The sequence below is a fragment of the Oenanthe melanoleuca genome, chromosome 1 (genome assembly GCF_029582105.1).
Source record: "Oenanthe melanoleuca isolate GR-GAL-2019-014 chromosome 1, OMel1.0, whole genome shotgun sequence".
NCBI lineage: Eukaryota > Metazoa > Chordata > Aves > Passeriformes > Muscicapidae > Oenanthe > Oenanthe melanoleuca.
The window spans coordinates 105,567,883-105,592,838 of record NC_079333.1 but is presented as its reverse complement, the minus strand read 5'-3'; the positions used below and the strand labels follow the sequence as shown (position 1 = coordinate 105,592,838).

Here is a 24,956-nt window from a genome sequence, read left to right as displayed (position 1 = left end):
ATATCAGAAAGTTATTCTGTAGTTCAGAGAGATGGGGGAGCTTTGGCCAAGCATGACACTGATGGAGAGATTAGTGTCTTTCTGTGAAGCCCACTGAACATCTTCAGCAACAGTTTCAGAGCTGTTAACATCCAGAAGTGCCTTTTCAATCATCATAGAGAATCTATGATGGCATCTCTGCTTGTATCCAACTATATTATGAGTGCATAAATAGGGACCTCAGCTAGAATACCAGCAATTCTCTGAGAAGTGTTTTAATAAGTGTAGAGCACCTACTTAGGACTTCAGTGAGCATTCCCAGTTAATCCTGCTCCAGTACAGTATCAAGATTTAGCACTTTTGTGTCAGCAGTATCTTGTTATCAATATTTTACTCTCTTCCTGGCATCCAGTGGCCTGAAATTTATGCAACTTCTTTTGTTGCAGCTAAATACACACACACACATTTCTGTATATATTTAATATGTAATGCTGCTGTGAGGCTTAAGAGCAGCTCAGTTCTCCACCACTGTTTGACATATTTGATTGATATTTTTTATGTCCAAAAACATAAAGGGTGCTAAAGGTACAGCTGCACTGTTAAACTGAAGAAGTCCAGGTAACAGTTTGAATCTTGGACTCCAAGCATGTGTACTGCTTGTTCAGTCACTTCTAGTTCTCCTTTGCATCATTTCAACTAGACAAGGCCCCAGAGAGCCTTGAACACACAGTAATAATAGCTGTGACCTGAGACTCCAGATTTATCAGCTCCCAGAGAAGAGGCAATGCCACACAGTGCAGAGAAGATGTGGTCAGCTGGCCAAGCCATCAGCAGCATGAGAGGCAGGCCAGAGATTGCTGCCTGCCTTCCTCTTTTTTTGGAATGAGAATATGTGCTGGGATTTTATCTGGGAGCCCACTGAACACTGCTGATCAAATAAAATGTGAAACAATAAATGGGAAAATTTGCCCATTAATAGAAAATGCTTCAAGGCACATAGGAAAGGCATGTGTTTGTAAGTGGACTTTTAACTTCCCTGGATTGTTAAAATGGATGGAGTAGCTGACTTTTAGAGGTGGTAGAAAGGTGAAATGGAAGGATGTGGCTGAGAACTGCCTATGGGAGTGTTTAGTGAGAACACCATTGAAGAGGCAAGGAATGTGGTGGAGGAAGTAGAGAGGCCTGGGTCTGCACAAGTTTGTTTGTTCCCACCTTTTATTTCTACTTCTTTTCTTTCACTATTCCTCCCTCATTTTAGTCATGTCTGAAGGAAAAGTGAATGAATTTCTTAAATATTAAGAATGAGAAGGCTTTGTAGAGGTCAGATAATTGTGACTAAGGAAAAGGAGTAAGGCATCCAAAATAACAACCTGGCCATCCCTTTTGTGCACAGGTTCAGAGGGCTAATTTTAGCTTTTTATTTACATGAACTGGTACAAATTGGCAAGTAATGCTTCAAATCCCAATCCAAAAATGGAAGTAATAAGTGTCTCTTAGTTTTCTCAGTTCAGCAACCTGAAGGTTTCAGAGAAATACTTCACTCTAATATTAGTAACACTGAAACTCTATGAAATTCTCAGGGCTGGGCATAGTGAAGCACTTCTTGAGATGGAGATCAAAGCATGAGGACTTTGGCTCCCCATGAAGAAGATCACAACCCCTTTTTTTCTCAGTGTAAGACCCAGCCAACAGCTGTACAAACACCTGCAAACTCTGATCTGATATTAATGGAAGAGGGTCTTTCGTGGTGGTGTTTGTTTTGTGCTTTGAGCCTGGGTTTTGTAGATTTCCATCAAAACTCCTTATCAGGTTTCAGTGTAAAATCTCTAACTTAATGAGGTATTTTCAGTCATTTTCCTTTATACCACTTGTAATGTATTAACCTGTAACATTTAAAAAACCATTATGGGACAGAAGAAGGTTTCCAATGCAAGTTCACAATTGCAGGGAAATAGAGAGGCAAGAGTGAATTTCCAATCTTACAGAGACATATTAAATATTAAAAACAGTTGCCAGGATTATATAACCTAAAAAATTTCTTATTTGTTTTTATAGCTGGGTGAAAAGGAATATGTTAACATTAGAGTCACATTAATGATTTGAATTGTTTTTTGAATTCAAGCAAGGTCTGATGATTACCATAGTGGAGGGTTTTTTTGGTCTTTTATGGTGCTAATAAAGCAATTAAGAGACATCTGCTCCAAATTCTGGTTTAATAAGTAGTTTGGGTTTCACATTCATTTATAATTTTGACTATAAAAGGCATTTGATTACACTGTTTATCAGCCTTTTATTGGACTTGCATCAGTACCTGATATTAAGGCATCATTAAATGTTACTAAAGTAAGCTTTTGGCTTTTGGCTTGGAAGCTGAAATATCAACAGGAAGCAAACCTGAGAGCTGTTGAAGGGCACATATCCCAATGAAACAACTAATCCCAACTAAATATGTGACAGAAGGTTTTCCAGAAAGCTTGGTACATGTAATGCAGTCCTGTGGTACACCAGAAGTTAATACAGGAAAGTGAAATGTTCCCTTTAGCATCTTACCTACCTGTGCAGTTTCTAGTGACACAAATAAAATCATTATACTGTGAAAAGGGACCATGTGACAAACCCAGCTGACAAAGCAAAGAGCAGATCACAGTTAAACTGCATTGGCAGAACAATGTGTGGAAGACAGTATCATGTCACTCCTACATTTTTAAAAAATTTCAAAAGCCCTTTAAAAGAAGTTAGAATTGCAGTGCATCAGAATTCACAATCTTCATAGGACAGTGCTCTCTTAAGCTGTGATTTTTATTTTCCTTTTTCTGCTTTTAAGAGTTTAAGGGAATTGCCTGCATCTTAGGTTTCTCAGGGGCCAGTTCCAAGGCTGGCAGCAGGGTTATGGGAACGATTTGAAGAGGCACATTTCTATCCAGTTTTAAAGAAAAGCAAAGTAGGGAAGGTGTTTGGCAAGCATTCAAATGAGACTTGTCACAGAATGTGCACAACAGTGTCACTGTTGCTGTGGACACTGGCAGAGACGGTCCTTTTAGCAGTGAGAGGGAGGGGAAGAGAGTGTTCTGAGACAGCAAACTGGAACACAAAATGTGGTATTTAAACACAAATACTCTGGTTTGGGGTGTCTTTTTGTTGATGACTTGGAGGTTTTTCGTGTGTGTGTGTGGTTTTTTCCAAGTAAAGCTGTAATTAATTGCTATTTTTATTATTCCCATAGGGATAGCTGGTGGGAAGTTCCTGGAAAGAAGTCGCATTAAAAAGCCTGGGCAGGAACTCTTTAAGAGTGAGCCATCTGAATACTACAGGGCTCAGGATCTGTTTGTTGGAGCCAGAGTTTGTTTCCATGGTCACAACTTTCTTTTGGTGGATGCTGATGAGTACACGTTCAACTACATGGAGAAGAATGCAAATGAGGTGAAGCAGGCTCGTGTTAATTTCTGTTATCTCTCAGGACTAGTTTATCCATATATCTTTCAGAATTATTTATACTCACCCAAAAGCTCACAGCCCAGTGCTCTCTGTGTAGCAATGGATTTGGGAGATGCCAGCTGGGAGTGCATGCAAGTCTGGCCACTCTTTACTGTCCATTCCCTTTCCTTTCTCAGAATCCACTCAGGGGTTGTTCATGAACCTCTTGTCCCTGAGTTGATTTAACTCTTGCTGAACCTACAGATATTGTCAACCTCCACAACTTTCTGTGGCAGTAGGCTGAAAATTCACTGCCTGCTATGAAAAACAAATATCTGATGAAAGAAGTATCTTTTATCTGTTTTAAACCAGTCTCCCACTAGTTTCAAGACCAGTTCTACTGTTCTGAAGTTTGGGGAAGATCCCATTCACCTTATGCACAACCTTCATAATTTTGGTAATCTAAGACATTCTTTCCCCTCAGCCTAATCCTGTGCAGATAAGTCTCACCCTTTTTAATCTGTCCTTGCAAAGTAACTGTGAGATGTGGATATGGACACATCCAATTTAGTCTTACTGATAAGGCTATTTTATGTCCTGATTTGATTTTTTGGGTTCATACACATTTTTCTACTAAAACATTTCCCTTGTAATATTAGAAATTCATATCACAGTCAGGAATTCAAGCTTACAGTGTTTATTGAGCTTTACTGTCTTTTCTTGTTGCCTTCAGAGGTGAGAGCAACAATAACTTGCAAGCTGGGGTGCCTCTGCTGCTTTATACTTTTAGTAGAATGATGCAATTTTTTGTAAATTAGTGTGGATTAGCACCATCTGCCTTGCCTGGAACAATGAGGAAGATCTGCAAGATTCTTGTGGATGTAAAATGCTAAGGCTGTTAAATGCTTAAAGCAGTAAAATACAAAGCTGAGACCTCAAAAATACAATCCAGTGTGTTTCCTCCCTGCTGGATGATTTCTCCTTCTGGGAGAATCAAAACCAAACCTTTTCTCCAAAATGCAGGGCTCATCTTTAGATTGTAAAAGTTCTTTGGAATGTTGTTTGCATTGATTGTCCTGGATCAAATGGATGAGATTTTAGTTCTCCAGACTGAATGATTGCATTGTATCAAAATAAAATCTGCAAAATGGGGAGAGGCAACATTGAAAATACATCCTTAAAGTGAATTTGGAAAGGTTCTTCACACAATTAAGGTTTTAATGCAGCTGGTAGAAAAAGAATTGATTCTCCCAGAAGTTGGTGCTTCACTCACATCCTTTGACTAGGGCTCCAGAAGTTTGCCTCAATTCATCAGGGATCATATACTCAAATCACAACTTCAGCAATTACTGGAGAAGATCAGAGATGGAAGATTGTTTGGAAAAAGGGGAAACAATATAAAGATGGCTATTTGTTTGTTGTTTCTAAAATTAGAAAACAAATAATTTTCTTTCCGAATAAATTTCCTTCCAGCAGAATATATTAGTATGTTTTCTGAAAAGTGGTGAAAGAAATCTGCATGGAATGTTTTTTCATGGAAATTGCCATTTTGACCACAGTTCTATAGGCATGTGGTGATCTAGATGAAGTTTTGATTGGTAATCATAGTGCAGGTGACTATTGAAAAATTTTTGACACCATCTAAGATAGCTGGAAAGTTTTAATTTTCTGTTTCAAAATTATACTTATTATATTTTTTATGTTAAAGGGAGTGAAAAATCACAGTCTTGTAATTTTGATTGCCACCTTTACATCAAGTATCTAGTTCAAAACTTTTCAGCACTTCTGGTTTCTTTTTCAATTTGAGGGGAAAAAGTTTATTTGGCAAGTGTAGATTTGCTTGCAAAACAGAACAGGTGTGTTGTGTACAGTCCTATGGTATTACCCAGGTTTGGAGAGGACTGTTTCTAAGAAGGCATCACTTCAAGGGAATTCAGCATCTCTGAACTGTATCAATTGTTCTAACTTTACTGCAGCACAAATATGGAAAAGAATTTCACTTCCATTGAATTCAGCACAATAATCTCTGAGCAAGACAATCAAAACAAACTAGACTGTGACTAGAAACATGTCAGAAGTTACATGAAAAGGGGGAAAGCTGGTGAAATTATTGCCATGCTGCTGAGATACTCAATGCCTATGTAGGTGTTTGGAATACATAGTTTAGGAAAAAAGATGTAAAAATAGCTGTTTTGATAATGTAGAGAAGACAGGCTCTTAAATATTCAGAACACTTTGTCCATCCTGAAATACTCTGCTCTCTGAATCCTTCTGCTGTCTTTTCTCCCTGTTCCTTGATCAGCAGAAGGCTGTGTGCTTATGCCTCAAACAGTGATATCTTGGAGAGGGGCCTGGAAAAGCTGCTGCCTCCAAAACCCTTTGATTGCTGGTCCAGCTGCTCCAAGCCACTGCCTTGTAGGGCACTGCCTGCCAGGGCTGCACCTGGGGTTTTGGCATTGGCAGAAACTGTCTTCTCCAATTCTGAGAAAAACCTGCAGGAGCTGATGCATTGATTGAACTTGGATGAATTTGTACTGCTCTGGCAGTGCCATAGAGACTTTCTATATCACTTTGAAGTGATATAAAGCTGTGGACACACTTCAGCACAGTTGGGACTGAGGCCTGATTTTTATGTCCTAGTCCTTAATACCAGTCATACCAAATTTCAAATAATTGCGATTGGAAGAAATGGGAGTAAAGTATTTTCAGGCAGTTCATTGTGCTTTTTAAGCTAGATAGAGCATGACAGATATAAAGACATAGCAGATAATCACACTTGAAGTCACCCTCAATTTAATCACTAAATACTTCTATGTTTTAAATTAAAAATAAGTGTAGGGAATAAATCTTTGGTAGAGCAATAACACAACAATCTGAATATAGATTGTAAGCCTTAGTGCTTCAGTTCTCTTTAATCTGAGTTCAAACTTATTTTAATGGTCTATTTAGGAAGAAATAAACATTTAAACATTTTTATACACAGCGGGTAAAACTAAAAAATTTCCAATGTGCTATTTCTGAGTATGTAAGACAATGTAGTCCAAAATGAATGAGACTATTTGTTGGAACATTTCACTGGAGCCAATGGTGAAAAATTTGCTTTGAAATTTATGACCTGAGAATCCAGTGAAGTGCACTAACATAAAATGAGGACCAAGTTATTAGAACTGTACTTGAAATATTCCTACTTCTGTTCTAAAAATGCAGTGTTTCATGCAAAAGTGGGTGTTCTTTTATGTAGCTGCACTAAACTTTCTGAGAATGCATGGTCTGATGATTTTTGTTTAATTGTTTATATTCTTGATAGTCTTACTGATATTTCAGTGGGCCCATTTCTCCAGCCTGGACAGGTCCCTTTGGATGGCATCCTGTCTTTCAGGTCATTATAAACTATAGCTTCCTTTCCTCTTTTAAGTTCCCCATGGCTGATTTTTGTGTCATCCTCAACAAACTGAAGAGCATGACTGAATCTCGAGCCAAAGAAATCAGAAAGACATTTGCTACTACTGACCCTGAGCATACCAATGTGATTGGGTATGACACTTTCAGGTAAGACAGTTTGGGGTTTTAGTATTTAATAAAGGCACATTCCCCCAAAATCTATAAAGCATGACTGGGTTTTGATGTTTTCTGCCCAGTAGCTGACAAGTGGTGTGGGTTTGTTTTGCATTTACTTGGAGATTGTGTGTGAAAAAGAAAGTAACTCCATGCTCCAGAAAAAAAAAAAAAAAAAAAAAAAAAAGAAGTGATAGTTTCAAGTAAGCTGAAAAAAACAACAGAAATCTGTCTACTTTTTATGGAACTGACACAAAGAAGGGCACAAGTCAGCAGTAATATATATGCTGAAAGATAAAGAAAAGTCCATCCTGAGGGTCAAACAGTAGTTTTGAAATTCAAGTAGGAATGTTCAAGTTGCCTTCTGAAAATCATGTTTGGATTTTGAACCATTGGTAAAGAAGAGAGTCTTTACAGAATTAATGTGTGTTGAAATTATAGAAGGCAGTGCTAGGCATGTTTAAAAAAGTTTGGAAAGCTGTAGTGAGAACAATAATTAATACTTGGATAGTAATTTAAGCATAGATAAAGGGAGCAGGAATCTGGATTCTGGCAATGATCCAGATATGGCAATGGGCAGATGAAGAGGTACTTGAAAGAGGAAATCATGTTCAAATACAAACTGATTTCAGTTTATCCCACAGCCAGAATACTTGAGTACATGAACTGTGTTGGGCACAGTACTGGTAAAGTTAATGATGTGAAACAGAGGAGAAAACTTTACTTAGAAGCATTTGGTTTTCACAGAAGTAATACACTGTCTATTTAGGAACTGTCATAATAACTAAGGCATGTAAGTAGATGGATATTGCATGGAATGTCATCTCCATAGGAATGCTAAGGCAGGAATTGCTTCTGAAATACCTCAGACGAGAAATAGATCAGCAGAAAGTTCTTTCAGCAAGTCAAAGTAAAAGTAGTGAGGAATTAAAACAAGCTGGTATTCAGAACTGAAAAATAAGTGATTTAATAGTAGGATTTAAACTAAAAGAGGTCACAGATTTTGGCAGGTTTTGGTCAAAATATTTCTGAACTCAGATATTTTACTCAGCAGAAGCAAGATTTTGAATTGCTAATTGCATTAAGAGGGAAGATGTTATTACTTGAATAAGAGGAGAGAAAATTAAAAGTTCATGTTTAGTGGGAGAAAGTTTCTGGCACCTGGAAAAGGTTTTTAATATATGTACAAGGTAACTATTTTTTTAAAAAATGGTTTTAGTTCAAATTATGAAATAATTATCTGCAAAACTTTGTGCATGCACTAAGAACAACTCAAGGGTTTGGAATATTTGTATGATAGAATTAAGGAAGCAAACTTTTAGAAGGGATGATTGTGCTTCTAAATGGCAGGGAAAGGTTTTATTTTATCCAGAAGAGGCTCAGTTGGGTGTAAATTTAATCATGAACATAATCTGTGCAGCTGTGAACAGCTCAACTGTTTAATTTAGGTTGGTGCTATTCTGTGACATGGAGAGAGATATGTCTGATCATGTGGCGTTGAAGAACTTGGTTTCAGCTACAAAAAATGCAGGAACCCTCTCCATGAGCAGAAAATTGGGGGAACCCAAATGATCAGGGCTTTCTGAGCCTCAGAGCTCACCTGGGCCAGTCTCAACATCCTTTAATGGTTCCCATCCCTCCTATGGGGGAAGGCCTGGGGTCTAACAGAGGATATTCACAATTTCAGAGGAAGAATTTGTCTCTAGGGAACCTTGAGCATTTGTGCTCAGTAGTGATAGTAGGTTTTGTTTCTGTTGGTTTGTATTACATCCAGTAATCTAAGGGCTCTCATTATTATTATTATCTGTGTATCTTCTTTTAGAATGAAAGAAACATTTTTAATGACAAAATCAAGAGCACTTCTTCACATCTATGAAAATTCCAAGATACTTTCATGTGAATAGAATGTTTTTTCTTTCAGTTTCTTATTGTGTACATCTTTGTTTATTTTTAATCTGCCATGACATTTGATGACTATAACTAACAACAAATTATAATTTTTAGTACAGGCAATTATCTGTCTGACAGCTTCAATAATAATTCTCTTTCCTTATCTTAAATACAGCTGAGGCTTTACAGCTGAGCTCTGAATTTGGCTGTTCGGATTTCTTCCTTTCTACCTATCTAATTTTATATAATCTGCATGCAAAACCACATCCATAAGTATGATGTAGTGAAGACAATTGTAATTATACTATTTAACTGCTTTCAGAATCCAAATCTTCAGTACTTCATCCAGGAAATAAATGTGTGATGTACACTGAAACTATCCCCTAAGCTATCATTAGAACTACTGAAAGCTTTGTTTAAAAGAGAGTTAAAAAATAACTAGAATTTAGATGCCTGTGCATCACACAGCCCTTTCCAGTCTTTTCTCATAGGCTACTGGCAAGACTGTTTGCTGTTAGAGACAAAGAACCATGTGGGACTAACAAAGATGCCTGTCTTCAATTCAGCTTGAGCAGTAGCTCTCTTGAGCAATTAATTATGACTTCTTTCTGTAATAAATTCAGATTGCAATGTCTTATTCTTCTAAAACAAAATAAAATAAAAAAAAAAAAGAAGTAAAACAAGAGATAGCTAAGCTGTGGGAACAATTATTGAAGCTTGGTTTTTTTTTTTGTCAGGGAGAGCTTAGATGTCATTCTGTTTGTGAGTCTTGGGTCTACTCATTAGTCCCTCACAATCACTAAAATATTCCTTAATTACCATGTGAAATAATTTTATCTGTGGCTTTTGGTCATTTTTGATTGTCACTGACTGGATTGAGAAAATAAAAGACTTTTAAAATCCTGACACTGGAAAAATCTGTGCTATGTATGGAAATCCAGTCTGTGGAAATGGCTGATGTTATCTACAGCCCCCAGCTCTGCCAGCCCAAGCACTGGAGTGCCAGCTTTGCAGGCAGCACTGTCCTCTTTTGTGTGCAGTGGTGTTTATTGCAGCCTGCAGGAAGGAGGCTCCAGCTTTGACTGGATCTCTGAATGCTGCTGCAATAGAAATAATAATATCCAGCAAGTTGAAAAATAATACTGACAAGATAATTAATGATAATATTAGTAGATGGACCAGGTTTTGGTCATTAATTTTGTGCGATCTCAAATAAGGTTTGCTACTGTCAACAACTTGTCACTTCCTTGTATTTATTTCCTCCACTGCAAATGAAAGATCATTCTGATTTATTTAATATGAAAAAAGAAGCCATTGAATCAAAGTAGACACTTTGCAATATTTAACCTTTCTTTAATAGTTGTATAAGTGTAACCATATTACATGAAGTGATCTCTTCATTTGAACAGGACCACACAAGCCTCTGAGAGGACGCAAGTGGAGAACTTTATTTCTTGCTGAAAGTTTGCAAGTTTGGAAGGGTCCTAAGTTTCTGTGTTTTCAGTTCACATGTAGATGTTAAAGAGTTCCCCTCATCAGATTAATTCAACAATTCAAGTATTCTCCAGGCAGCCATTTAGGTCTTGTGTCAGAACTTTGTGCATCACTACTAATTTCTTCCATTTGTTTTCAAGGACTGGTGTTTAATCACAGTGATTCAGTGTCCTCATGGGTATCACAAGGTACAGCACTAATTGCACCAGCAATTATGGTGAAGTTTATTCTTAGTGCAGTTTATCCAGAAGTATTACATGTAATTAATCTAATTTTGACTGAGACACAGAGACCTATGCTGATGCTTGCTTGTTAAAAAGCCTGGCTGAATGTGAGTGTACCAGAGGCAGATGTTTGGGATCATGGAGCCAATGTAGTTACACTAATCCAGATTTGACAAGAGGCCTTGTAACAGCTGAGGGAGCTGACACTGGCCCATCAAATGGATCTCAGGAAAATTTCCTCTTCCTTTTGCTGGGCTGATTTGTCTGAGCAGTACACACAGGCTTGGAAAAGCACATCCCAGGCTCATCCCTGCATGAGGTCTGATTTTTCACTTGCAGCATCCAAGTGTGAGCTGCTCTTGCTGCTGCCTCCTGTCTTACATTCTTGCAGGGGATCTTGTGATTTGCTGTAATTCTCTGTATGACACTTCTTGTAAAACACTTGAGTTGTGGTTGTGGATGTATTTTTGTATGTATAGACAGCTACTGAGGAAATTTGAACATCCTCCCCCAAAATTAGTGATTATTAATTGGTTTTGGCTTATTTACTTAAAACTAACATAGGCTGTTGTTTTTGTGAACAGAAGCTGGGTAGTCAGTGTTGCTGCTGGAGGATTTTCAGAACACGAAATTATGACTCTTGGGCGTCACTATGGCATGAGAGATGAGAGCCAAACAGATCTGTACCACCTCCTCTCAGTGGCTCAAGAAAAACTAAAGAAAAATGCCTTTGAAAATTTTGAACAACTGATTGCAGTGTTTTTGTACAACGACCGAGAAAAGTAAGTTTGCTCACTTTATCCCAAGCTGCTATTTGAGAAGCTCCTCTTGTAAACCCACCTGCTTTGTGTTTGTTGCTGAGCAAATGGCATATTGTGGCCAAAGAATATTATGTGTAATGTTAAGCCTCTCTCAGCACTTGGCAATAGACAGGAAGAGGACAGTGACTTTGTCTATTTTGCATTTTGTGTGTGGATTTTTTATTGTAGATGCTGTACTGAACATTCTGTGACATCAGATACCAGTTTCATGGGCAAAACAGAGGATTTTAAATCAAAGGGGAGAAATCGTGATTTAAGGGGGGGGAAGGGAAAGAATTTTGATTCTTTATGTGACTAATTTTCCCTTTTTGTTCTCTGATGTCACAGATAAAGAATCACAGAGAATCACAGAGGATCTCAGTATGAGAAAGGCTACAGTGTGACCTTCAAGTTTCTCAGCTTTGTAATAACAAAATTTCATAAAACTTTGCTGTCTTTTTCTCTATCTTGATATTCCTCATGTGTTTTCCTATGCACAGAAACATTTACTTGAAGTAAAACTGGAAAATACCTAATGTATATTTCTACCCTTCTCTTTCTGATGTGCAGATGTGGATTGTTGCCCTATGAGACCTGCAGGACTATTTTCAAATCCTTTAAGTTGCCACTTCCTGATGATCTTCTAGAAACTTTACTGACCAGGTAACTTAAGGGCAGATAGTGTGACCTGCATGCATGGGTGCAAATTAATGCTAAATATCTACTGCAGACACAAATCTTCAGAATCTGTCATTTATCTAATATAAATAATTTCATCATGCAGATTATGTACCTACATACACACAGACTTTCCTATTTATAGAATATTTATAATCAACTGAGATGCAACCATCTTAGCAACTTCTCTTCATTTTGCCTGGCAGGGTAAATCATCTGGTGTTTGGCAGAATTCTATAGAATTAATCTTTCCAGAGTCAGTTACTGATACTTATCATTTCAATGAGATTCACTTTTTGTTGCTTTAGTTGTTTCTGTGTATAGATGTGAAGTAAAAACAATAATCTTATGAAAGCACATTGTGTGAGTTCCAAGGAACATACTAACTTGAACACAATGAAGTGTCTTTATCAAGTACACAGCATCAGTAGTAAACAAAATTGGTTTGCTATTTCTATTAATCTCACCTGAAACATATTTTATTGCCATTTTGAAAAAGGAAAAGGAGTGTTGGCATGGCTTTGGTACTTTTCCATAGCACATGTAGTTTTTTTGAGACAAAATACAGCTTTGCTAGCTGTTTTAATGGGAATAGAACTGAAAAGAACTATTATTTAGTGCACTTGTATTATAGACCAGAGTTCAGAGCAAGCTGTGGTGCTCTGAAGAGTCATGTCTTGTTGAGTTTGGTTTTCCTGGCCAAATTTTCTGGTAATAGGTTTAAAAGCATACTTGCTGGTTTCTTCTCTTCCTTGAGGGAAATCTTTAAATCACATGTTTTGTCTGTGCTTTCATACTGCATTAAAAACAGGAACAGGTCTTGTCTTCTGTCATGTTTAGATGCTTTCAGGTAAATATCTGCCTTGATTTTGGGAGGAGTTGCAAATTAATTATCTGGGTTTAGTAAATAATGAAAAGACTCTTGGCAGGCAGAAATGTGGAATCCATTTTGATAAAGCTTCATCCTGACACTGTGTTATAAGCATTATTCTTCAGAAATGTCTGAATTTTAACTGTAATCTACAACTGATAGTTTAGAACTCCCACCAAGCTGCCCAACACAATTGTTGAAGGACAATTGGCATCTCACATTAGACAAGGGGCTCTTACAGATTCCACTTCTTAAGGGCTGAGCTTAAATAGATGCAAAACAAGGCACTGGAAACTTTCCTTTATGTACTAACTTGTTCTGATAAGAAGCAGACAAGCCTGACACATCCTGAGTTCTAGAGACAGGTTTATTGTTTGTGAATTTATACCAGGGAAAGATTTTGAGCCCTGAACCTCTGCTTTCCTAAGGAGTGAGTGTGGGCAGTTAAAAAGAAAAAGCCCAGTACACTATAATAAAAATTAGAGATAAGCTTACAACACAGGGAGGAGATCAAGGGCTGGATTTCACCCAACTTTAGCAAGGTACCCATGACAGCTGGATGAGGTTTCAGCTGTTGTAGGTTCTTTCTGTAGGTGTTGGAGGAGAGAGTTTTCTCCTCAGCCTGCATCAGAGCTGCATTTCTAAATTCCCATCCATTTTCCTTAGTTTCTAAAGGGGCTGAGGCCAGCCTGTGTTAGAGATTTCTGTATGAGAAAGGTAAATGAGAATGGTGTGAATCTGGGCCTCAGAAATCAGTGGGAGAAGTGCTACATTTGACAGAGAGCCTTGTGTAAGGCACTTCTAAGTCACAGCATCAGTGCTTCAAAGGTGCCAGTTTAGAGGTGTCACAGCACTGCAGGAAATGAGGAGAACTGTCACATTCTTCATCATGTATGCACTTGGCACTGCTTGGGAAGTTTGTTGTTTTATGAGGGTGTTTTATGAGGGTGCAGAGCCAGGGAAATATTTTTTAAAACTCTATTTAATAGGACTTAATTTCCAGTAGTCTGTAAATCGAAGAGTTGAGGCATCGTAATGAGATTTAAACTTTTCCTTTCTTTCTGTTTCCTGTAGTTTTCTTCAACACTGAAGAATCAGGAAAGAGGCAGGTTTATTATTAATGAAGAACAATTTCAGCCCTGGAGAGTTTGCAATTCAGCATGGGCCAAATTTGTTAGCAGTATTTTCTTTCTTTCTTTCTTTCCTTTCTTTCTTTTCTTTCTTTCTTTCTTTCTTTCTTTCTTTCTTTCTTTCTTTCTTTCTTTCTTTCTTTCTTTCTTTCTTTCTTTCTTTCTTTCTTTCTTTCTTTCTTTCTTTCTTTCTTTCTTTCTTTCTTTCTTTCTTTCTTTCTTTCTTTCTTTCTTTCTTTCTTCCTTCCTTCCTTCCTTCCTTCCTTCCTTCCTTCCTTCCTTCCTTCCTTCCTTCCTTCCTTCCTTCCTTCCTTCCTTCCTTCCTTCCTTCCTTCCTTCCTTCCTTCCTTCCTTCCTTCCTTCCTTCCTTTCTTTCTTTCTTTCTTTCTTTCTTTCTTTCTTTCTTTCTTTCTTTCTTTCTTTCTTTCTTTCTTTCTTTCTTTCTTTCTTTCTTTCTTTCTTTTCTTTCTTTTCTTTCTTTCTTTCTCTTTCTCTCTTCTTTCTTTTCTTTCTTTCTTTTCTTTCTTTCTTTTCTTTCTGCCTGCCTTCTCTGCCTTCCTGCCTTCTCTGCCTTCTTTCTTGCCTTCTTCCTGCCTTCCTTTCTTTTCATGAGAAACCATGAAGTTGTGTGTCAGCTGATATTTCTAAAATAAGTGGTGGTGGTTTGTCCTACTCTGTGTATCTGTATTTATGATGGAAGAAAGGGGTACAATAAAAGTTGCTGGACTGATTCCCACAAAATCAGTATATATAGCTAATGCACTAGCTGGACCCTATTCAGCTATAAAATGATGCTGGACAGTGTGATCAGATAATAGTTGAAGACTGCAGCTCTGTGTTTATTCAGCTTTGCTATCTGAGATTAGGTGGCAAAGACTTTCTCCAGGACTTAATGTCTCTATTTTTTCATTTTGAAAGGTAGTACTCTTAAAGTATTTATTATTTACATTTGTAAATTATAGTGCAATGATCTGTCACTTATTAGAAGCATGGGATGGGACTAGAAATTACTGTCTAATTTTGTGGTCACCTCCAAATGACCCAAGACTTTGTTTACTGTACCCAGAGACCATTCAGTTGCCATAGAGTGAAGGGAGAGTTAGCACAAAAATTTGGGTTACAGAAGACCTTTTCATATTGTCCATCTAGTGTAAATTTATATTTTTTATATAAGTGGGATGTTGAAATAGTAAGATTTAGTTACCCAAGAATGTGGATGTTTTTCCAATTTACCTGAGCTGACAGGTTAAAAAGTATTTGCTTTCTCCATCAGCATTTTCTTACTCTCTTTTTTATTATCACAGAAAAATATAGAATTTAATCACATTGTATTAAGCAATGCAGACAGTGCACAATTGTTTCTTCCAGAAAACTACAGTAGTCATTATAAACATCTTTAAATTTATGCAGGCATAATTAACAATTACAGTTTGTTTAATAAATAAATTTTGCAAAGTGCTTAAGTAATGAGTTTAGGATTTTTCTGTTATTGTTGTTTACTGCAATGCTAAAAAGGCATCCTTCCCTGGAGGATTTATAAACAGCTGGTACATAAAAAAGGAAAAATTGAGATAAGAAAGAATGAATGGCATGTTTAGAAGAATTGCATCTTGATTATTCTGTGTTTAGTTGTTAATTGTAGGTTCCTGGTTTTTTAAATTATGATTTAAATTTCTGTTACAATCAGCTGTGTAGTTTTTCACCTCTCTACGCTTATGGGGTGAGTCTGTTTGAAGGGTGCTTGTTTTGAAGAGGTGAATCTCCAGTCCCTTAGGTAGCAGTGCCTGATGCCAAAGGGCCTCCTGCATGGTTATCTCAAATCACTTTCAAGTCAGGCCAGACCACGCCTACCTGCTCAGTTTTTCCCAGGATTGTGGCTGGATAATAATTTTTTACCTGGTTTCCTACCTGTAATGGTTTTTTTAGGGCTGACCCTTTTCTTTCCAGAAGCTTTTCCTGCTACAGCAAGTGTCCAGTAGCAGGACCAGCAGTGGAAATGATCACAAGATTTTTCTCCTGCTGCCTTCTTGTTACCTTTGGTCCCTGAGACATTTGTGATTAAAAGGCTCTCCAGAATTCATATTTGAATCTCTTAAGACAAATTCTTCCTGTTGCTCAGTGTGCTGAGGAGCTGATGGTTCAATTCATGGTTGTTCAAGACATAAGTAAATGTAATATAAATATAAATTTTAAAAAGAAGGTGGTAGCCATTATTATTTAAACATGACTTCTTGTGCTTAGGGGTTAAAGTCCTTTAATGTGAGCAGTTTTTAACAATTTAGGTGCACACCTGTGATAATTTAGTCCCTGTAGAACTGTGTTGCACAGAGAGTATCAGTCTGAAGAATCTCAACATTTTCTTGAAGGTAAAAGCAGAAGATGCTTCTGCTCTGTTATTATCAGATTAACAAATGTTGTCTGAAACAAAGGAATTTAGAAAAACTCTGCATGTATATTAAACTTTCACATAAATCTTTGGGGTATAGATTTCTTGATGGGAAAGAAAAACGTATCAGTGAGTAATATTTACTCACCAAAGCATCCTCAGGAATGATCATAAACTTGACCAGATTTTTCATCTATCTGGAGTATTTGATTATGAATGTATTTTTAGAAGCAGAAATGTGCAATTCTTTCAGTAACGATAAAGAAAATAAAAAGCTCTGCAAACTGTGATAGGGATGGAGGAGTGACTTCATAGTCTGAAATCCCATGCATTGGTGAAGTAACAGGGCAAAACTGAAGAGTTTAAAGCTATCTTTGGTGCATCTTCTTGATAAGACAAATCTAATTTCCTTTTCTGAAGAGCACTGTCTGTCTCAGCATTATTAACTCCAGCCACTGAAATGCATGACATCTCTGTCCTAATAATGCACAAATTGATAACATCTCCTCAGTCCATCTGGGTGCTCTGTGCCAAATCTCTAGTGTGTGCTTTTAGTAGCTTGATACAATAAGTCACAGCACTAAAAAGATCTAATGAGTAGATTTTTTTTTTTTCTGGGTTATTTTAGAGTTGTATTTTAAGATGCTTTCTGTAGCTATTTAATTATGGGATTTAGTTATCTCATTTCCTCTGCTCATGTTAAAATTCTTGGTTATAGAGAATTTCAAACCCATATTGTCATCTCAGCTCACTAGTGCTGTCACATCTCCTTGTAAATGTTTGTCAAAAGCAGAAGCAATGCTTTCCTCAACAGAAAGTTTAAGTATTTACACACCTTCACTTGTTCTTTGTTTAAAAGTCCTGCTTATACAGCTCATCATCTTGGTGGTAGAATTAATCTTTTGACTTTTCACAATGAGCAAAAGATAACTACATAATGGTAGAAGGAAAAGTAATTTGTCCTGATAGTTCTGAAATTCCAATCTGTGTGCCATTATTTTTCTAAGAGGTATAAGCTTTTTCATTGTCTTATTACATCTCATGAAAAACTTGTTTCTTTTCCCTATTGCCACCTGCAAAAAAACCCAAAAAACCCAACAATTCTGAAACTAGGAACCCACTGCAAATGGGAATGGCAATTTTCTGCTATATTGGATATATTCCTCAAAAGAAAGGCTTTCTGGATTTGTTAACTTGTGTGTGAACTATGGTAAGGAAGCAGGCTGTCATAGGAGGGTTTCTCATGGCAGTGTTTCAGGTTCCATTTAATTCTGGTAGCAGTAGCATTCTTTTCTGACTTTGCTTTCATCTTCAGCATAACTCACTGTACTTAACATTCCAGTTTATCACTTCCATCTCTGTTTATGGCTCTCAATATATTTTATGATTATCTTTCCTGCTGACTAGTAAATGAAAGGTATGGGGGGAGGAGAAGGAAAGGATGAGTTGCAGTTTATTGCGGTTTATTTTTGTCACCAGATCTATTTCTCTAGTATTGTTTTCCAAGTTTGTGCTGTAAATTCTTCCTTAAAGTGCCTTCATGCTCAATTTTAGTTAAAACCCTCTGCAGTAACTGAAGGGTTTTGAGGCCTGTGTTTTATGCACTGCTATTTCATTAAGGACAAGGCAAAATGATTTTCTGAAATACTTGTTTCCTGTGCAGTAGTTTTTGTCTCACCAGATGGCAGGGCAGAATTGTTTAACCTGGTGTCTCCCACCAGATGAGAGATATTGAGTCCTGCTGAGTGTCTGTGTCTCACCATGGACCCCAGTGAAGCACAGACACTTCCAGGCTATGTTTTTGTGCCCAAACTGGGTCCCTTTTGCAGGTGGGTGGTGTTGGGTGAGACAGGTGTCCTTCAGGAGCTGCCAGTGCTGTATCTATCACAGAGCATTCCAGCTGTTCTTCTCAAGCTTCAGCCCAAAGGTATCTTTCAACATTTGGCTGGTGACACTGGAAGAACAGTGGTTCCCAAGGGCCTGGATCACCTCAGTGTCCTGCTGAATTGAGGACTTTAATTTCTGAAGCTGCTTCATCCTGCAAATTCTGCAAATCAATGCAAATCATTCTGCAAATCAATGGCAGAAGGATGAAGTGACTTAAACTAAGTATGTTTCCATGGGCTTATTAATGCAGGGTAAGAATTTTAGAAATCTGAAGGAGGAAAATAGCATTTTCCACATGTACCTGTACACCTTAGCTGGCAGCATATATATCTTCATGCATTTAGGGGACAGTCACAACTGATACATTTATCCTTAGAAATAAAGAACAATGCCATAAACTGTTGAAACCCAGAAGCCTGGGAGTTTTGAACTTTCTGTGCTTTCTGACACTGACCCCCAGGAGAACTGCTTTTGACTTGAGGCCTTGGAGAAGGCTTCCAAATTTGAGTGATAGAGGTAAAATCACAGGTGTGTAGTTAGAATGCTGTGTAATTTCACATCGTAAAGAGTTTTGAATTTGGGATTTTAGAATATAGTAATAGGTATGAGACAAGATGGAAGTTCTTAGGCATTGTCTCTTTCCTCCTTCCTCCTTCTTCATGGTTTCAGGTAATAGTTTTTGGTTAGAAAGAAAATCTCGCAGTGCAGGTTAGAAGTGTTTGGATATTAAGTCAAAAGTATAAATAATATGGGTGTTAGCTTTTAATTGAACTGTTTAGCTTTAAAAGACCTTATAACTAGCTAAATTTGCCTCCATTTTACTCCAATTTAGCTGGTGGCTAAAAGTGTTGCAGAACTCTCTGCACTTTAAATAATATTTAATAAACAACCAGGTCCGAACAAAATACATGTCTCCTGGCTCTAAGTAAAGACAAAAAATATAAAAATAAAGACAAGCCACTAATTAAGTGGTACAATTAACTCATTACAATAAACCTGTTAGAAAATGGTTTTAAAATCTGGCTATTATTTGATATGATAGCTAGCTGTGTGTTTGTCTATTGCAAATTGATCCCAAGGTGTGAGCAAAGAACATTTTTGAAGGATTACTTATTTTCAGGAGATGATTGTAGAAGTCAAAATAGAGCAGGTCAGTTGTGTCACAGCACAGGTCTCCTGTATAATTCTGTTTCTTTTCTACACAAAGGAATCATATACTGGTCATCCCAACTCTAAGTTTGTCAAAAGCTGTGAGATCAGTGTTGGAAAAAGTTGAGCAAAGTGCTTCAAAACTAACATGAAAATAGTTGAAATGAGGTAAAACTTGAAGAAGTTGAATTCTACTATAAGACACAATAATAAGGTATAAGAATATGGAAAATAATGTATAATATAGGAGCTCCTGACATTTTGTACTGTTTTTTCACTCCTGCCAGTGTTTGGGAATAAAGTAGTATAAAATTATTATCCCAAAGGCAATTATTAGTGTGCTGTAGATAACATGACATTTTTTTGTTAAAAATTCCCTTTAACCTTGAGTCATCTTATGGATATTCTGCTCAGGTTTGAAAATAACCAAAAGCAAGTAGACTATAGAAAGTTTCTTCATGCACTGAACTGGAGAGAGAATCAAGTCCATGTTTTTGAGAAGACAAAGAAGCCACCCAAGGTAAAACCAGTGTCTCCAATTTTAACATGACTGTTTTAACACCCACTACAACATTTTTTTCATATTTGTGTATTTTTACCTGTTTTCTTCAAGTAATTATTTTTAATAGGTATAATAGGGGAGGTTTAGGATGAGGCAGACAAGTCAAACAGGGACAAGGAGGTGCCTAATAGGTATCACATCTCTGGGACATTTTATAGAAGAAAAAAGAAAATGAGAAGGGGAAGCAGGTGTGTTTATCCATCCACAATGGTCATGAGTACTGCTTCCCCCAGAAATAACATTGTCACATGTCAAATGATCTGTTCACTTGCTGAGGTAACCAGAAAATAAACTCCACTGACACATCTGCATTTTGTGTAACTCCTCAGAAACCTGTACATAACACACCCACCTCTGGTAGGCGTGCACAGAGCAAAGAACTGATGGATCAACTTTGTATATCTTCAGCCTGCTACTTAGGGTAAATAAAAATGCAGTATCAACAAACTGCAGAGACTAATCTCATCTTCCCATCTTGTGCTGAGTGAAACATTTTAAAATAGAAGGACAATTATGCTGAATTTTAAATACTTGGTTGCAGATAAATCCAAAGGCCTTCTGCCAACACATCATTTTGCTGTTCTGGCTTGGCCAGTGTATTGTTCAGAATGTGTTTAATTGTGTTCAGACTGTTTAGAAACACAGCATTCCTTTAAATTGCAGTTCACTCATGGCACAGTTTAAACCAGTATTCCTCAGGCACTGTGCTCCTGACTCCTCACTCCTGCCTGACTTACCAAGACTTTCTTCTGTAGCATCTCAGACTGTTAGTGGTGTCTAATGAGGGCCCAGGGCTGTTGGTTTGCTCTGCTTTACATGGTTGATTATTTTTGCTTTATCTTAGTGAAGAATTTTTCTGTCTTCTACAGATAAAATCAAAACCCTTCCACGTGTTTTATACAGTGATCCTGAGGATCATAGTGTATATTAAGCTTCATTGAGGGGGATTCTTTGTTATTACAGATGAATTCTGTGCTTAAGTAATAATTTAATATTTAATATTTGATATTTTAAGAGAGGTGACTACAAAATGGAAAAAAATCAGAGACAGAAAAAGCTTTAAATCTTGTTTAGCTTTAGAATTCAATTATCATTCTGTGTGTGACTTACCACAAATTAATAGCAGTATTTTGAGGCTACAGTACCTGTATTTGGCAGATAGATTTCAGCAGCAGAGCTGTGCTTGTTTAGCTGGCTTTCTTTTTTATTCCTTCTCTTTATCTCATTATTTTGTATAATTTTTGATGTTGAGACACAGATGACTTCAAGGATTTGAAGTACAAGCATTTTAATAAAGAAAATGTGGCATTATTTAATTTTAAAATGTCTGCAAAAGGGATAATGTTAGAAAATATTTTAAATAAAATATTTTGCAACATTCATAAGTATGAGCATATTGTAATATTTTAAGAAGATGTGCTACATAAAGACCCAATCTTTCACAGATTTTTCTGTGGAACTGAAGCAGCTCATTCAATCTTATGCTGACCAGCTTGTAATAATTCTTGTTTTCATTAATATATATTAAGATATTCTCTGGGTTACTAATTTCAGAGGGAAGATATCTGGAACCAACTACCACGATCCCCTCCTGTGACTGGGATCAGATACCCTCCTCTTTTGGATGATCTGTTTGGCAAGGAAGAATAATCTCATCTGTGCAATGCACTGATTTAAGATTGGTGCTTCGGCTCTGAAGATTACTTAGAGAGATACAGAAAACATCAGATATAGGTTTTATTGCATTTCATTTCTTATTCCAACAGAGATGTATACTTGTGTGTTTTTGGAACTCTTTCTAAATCAACAGCACTCTGTCATACTTATACAAGCATAATTAAAAGTAGATCCTCTAATCTCTGTCTAGTTTCATGGAGAATTTGCGAGTATTGAGAAATCTTTGAGTCAAACAGAGCAAAATCTGACTGACCCTGCTTTGTTCTGCAAACAAACGCTGTTGGATGACCTCTTAAAATTGGGTCGGGCTGCATTAGCACAATAATGCCATTCCATTCACATTTCCTCCCTTGCTCTTCAGCTCTTGTCTGTGGTTTTGCTCTATCCCCGTGGTGATGCTCAAGTGCTGTTCGTGTCAAAGTTGGTTATTTTGTGGAGGAAATGCCAGCAAGGGTTTTGCACACTATGAAACTGCTCTGGTATCAGAGATAATTATAGCCTTCCAAAGTGCAAGCAAATCTTTTGCAGGCACAGCAGAGAAGCTGCCAGTTCTTGCTTTTTGTTTTAGATGTGACTCAGGTTAGTCCTACCCCCCGTTACTTGGGTGAGACATGTCTAAAGAGAAGGGGTTTCAATTCAATTTCAGTGTGCAGCATTCTTGCCTTTTGAAAATTCATTGATGCACTTCTCTCTCTCCATGGCTTAATGGAGTTCCTGTTAGCATTTTTGTATCTTTTTAAGCTCAAAGCCATGATTAGATCTGGTTTTTTTTTGTGTTTTGTGAAAAGAGTAACTACCCACTCTGAAGAATGGAAGAGCTGAGGTGGAGCTGATTCATCCATGAGATTCCACTGGGGAAGAGGTGTGAGCCAGTACACCTCTTCTGGTGCCTGGAAAGACTTAGAACCCTGTTTTTTCTTTAATCTGAAATTGCAGTTTTGGGGAGGAATTGTTTGATTTAGAAACATGAGAATTCAAGGTATCTAAATCCCCAAACTGAAGGAAAGACAATAGTAATTTTTTGGAAACTTGGAGATCCCCCTTATAATTCTATATAGAAATACCTTCCTACATTTTTGCATGATAATGTCATCCTTATTAAATGACATCGTTATTCTTTGTGTACCATATTGCAAAATATGAAGCTTTTGACAGCTCTTTGCCTTTTTTGCAGCAAAAAAGGGTCTTCAGACAAGGCATAATTATGTTGTTGCTGCTGAGGAGGAGTAGCAGTAAAATGGGACAGGAGTGTGTGTGCCCAGAGGCTCAAAATGAAAAAGGCAAAAGCCTAAACTGCTCCAAGCTGTAGACAAGACCATGAATTGCTCTTTGATCCAAAAGAAGAAAATGGTTCCTTATATGACTAAGGAATATCTGACCACAGGGACAGTGTCAGGATCCAAACCAACAATTTGTGTTTAAAGCCAATTTGGTGACAGCTGGATGTTTTTATAACATGCCACCAAGACTGAGATTGATGCTAAATGAATGCAGTTTTCCTCATACATTTTAGTGTTACCAAGACTTCAGAAGGATTTGTTTCAGTTGTGGAAATCTTGTGCAGATGAGGATTTACAAGGAAAGGGGACTCTGAACATTGAGAACCTCTCAAGTAGCTTCTAGAAATGATAAATTCACTTTAGTTTGTTTCTCTTTATGTGTATGAGACAAAAGAAGCATTTTTTAAAAGAAAAATTAGTTCAAGAAATATAATATTTTGTAATTTCATATGGAACCATGTGCATAAATCTATTCAGTTATGACCTGGTCTTGTCTGGTCATGGTCAAGAAAGGGACTGTAAACTGGATCAGTGCAGAAAAGAGCTGGAAAGGTGACCAAAAGAATGGAGATAAGAAAGGTGACCAAAAGAGTGGAGATAAGAAAGATGACTGAAAGAGCATGACTTATTTAGTGTAATAAAATGAAGGCCCAAATTGAATGAATATCCTTTCTCTCTGTAAATACATTGTTGCCAGGTGAGGAAAATTATCTGGTTCAGGTAAAAACATTGGTAGTCTTAAGGAAAAAATGGGTATAATTTGGCATGAATAAATTAAACCTGGACAACAAAAGGTGGTTTCTCACTTCTAAAACAATGAGGGTCTCAAACTGCCTTCCAAGACAGAGGAACTCAGTTTTAAGGTTGAGATGGGTTCATCTGATGATGGTAATTTTAGGAGGTTTATAATACCATTCTGAATGATTAGTCTTACTTCTGGTTCTCCCTTTTTCCCATGCATCTTGCATAACCCTGACAAACACATAACAATCTCCTAGGAGAGGGCAGACGGGGCCTGAAAAATATTTTCATTGCTTGTCACTGTGCTCAGTGTGTCACACACTGTGCTCCGACGTGCTATAAACACTTTTCACCAGGTTTTCTCTTCTACAGGCAGTAGTGTTCCAGAATGGGAAGCCCTGGCCAATGAGCAGCCCAATAATCCTCTTTGTATAATGTGACTTACAGCATATGCTGCCCAGAATATTTCAACCTCTCCTCTAATCCTGCCACCAGCTTCTTCTCTCTTTTCACATTGCTGATGAGGGGCCTGAATGAAGACAATACCACAGGGTTATGTTTCAAGATGGCAGGAGGCCACGGCTTTAAAGCACGCCTGGCACAGAGGGGAAGGCAGCCCCCACAGTTGCATTAATCTCAGCTCTGGATCTCTGCAGGGCAGCCAAGGGTATCTCCTTTCCACAAGTGTCTGTGCCTGCCCAGCAGGACAGAGGGATTCACGTTACACACCGGCTCCCGTCCCACGGCTGGGCTCTGCTGCGTGCTCAGTGCTAATGTCTGCTTCCTCAGCCTGGCATTTGGGAAGAAGAGGCTCCAGGTTCTCTGGAATAGCTGCTGCTGCTGGCAAGGAAATGGCTGCAAACAAGTTGGGTCAGAGTGCCTGGGCTGTCACCTGTCCCCTCGGACATGGGCAGCCACGGACATCTGCTGTGGGCAAAACATGGGTGTTCCTCACCAGGCAACATTTTCTTCATTATACAGGTGATGAAGACTTCTTCAGCTACTGCATTTTTCCAGGCAGAGCCATTTGCACAAACATGAGGCAGATAGATGTTCATCTGCATAAATGAAAGGATGAAAGTCGTCCTGCATTTGTTCCTCATGTGCTGGTGTGAGTTCATCCTACTTCATGGAAAAAGTTTGGGCTCAGTTGGCTCTTGTGTCTGCTCTCTTTGTTTTGTCCTTTTAGCCCAGGGGACATTACTGCCTCCCAATAGAAAACTTGCTGTGGGAAAGCTG

General features: G+C 37.7%; 1 protein-coding gene across 2 annotated transcripts in view; it reads left to right on the top strand.

Annotated features, from left to right (window-relative positions):
- The window catches only part of EFHC2 (EF-hand domain containing 2), a 55,580-nt gene extending 33,511 nt beyond the window's left edge, over window positions 1-22,069 (top strand). For both annotated transcript variants that reach the window (XM_056500583.1, XM_056500591.1), the window contains exons 10-15: window positions 3,203-3,399; window positions 6,809-6,942; window positions 11,141-11,338; window positions 11,927-12,019; window positions 19,872-19,977; window positions 21,574-22,069. In XM_056500583.1, the coding sequence (XP_056356558.1) occupies window positions 3,203-3,399; window positions 6,809-6,942; window positions 11,141-11,338; window positions 11,927-12,019; window positions 19,872-19,977; window positions 21,574-21,669 (824 nt within the window). In that variant the 3' untranslated portion in view covers window positions 21,670-22,069. The remainder of the gene's footprint in view (window positions 1-3,202; window positions 3,400-6,808; window positions 6,943-11,140; window positions 11,339-11,926; window positions 12,020-19,871; window positions 19,978-21,573) is intronic.
- The last annotated feature ends 2,887 nt before the right edge of the window (window positions 22,070-24,956 follow it).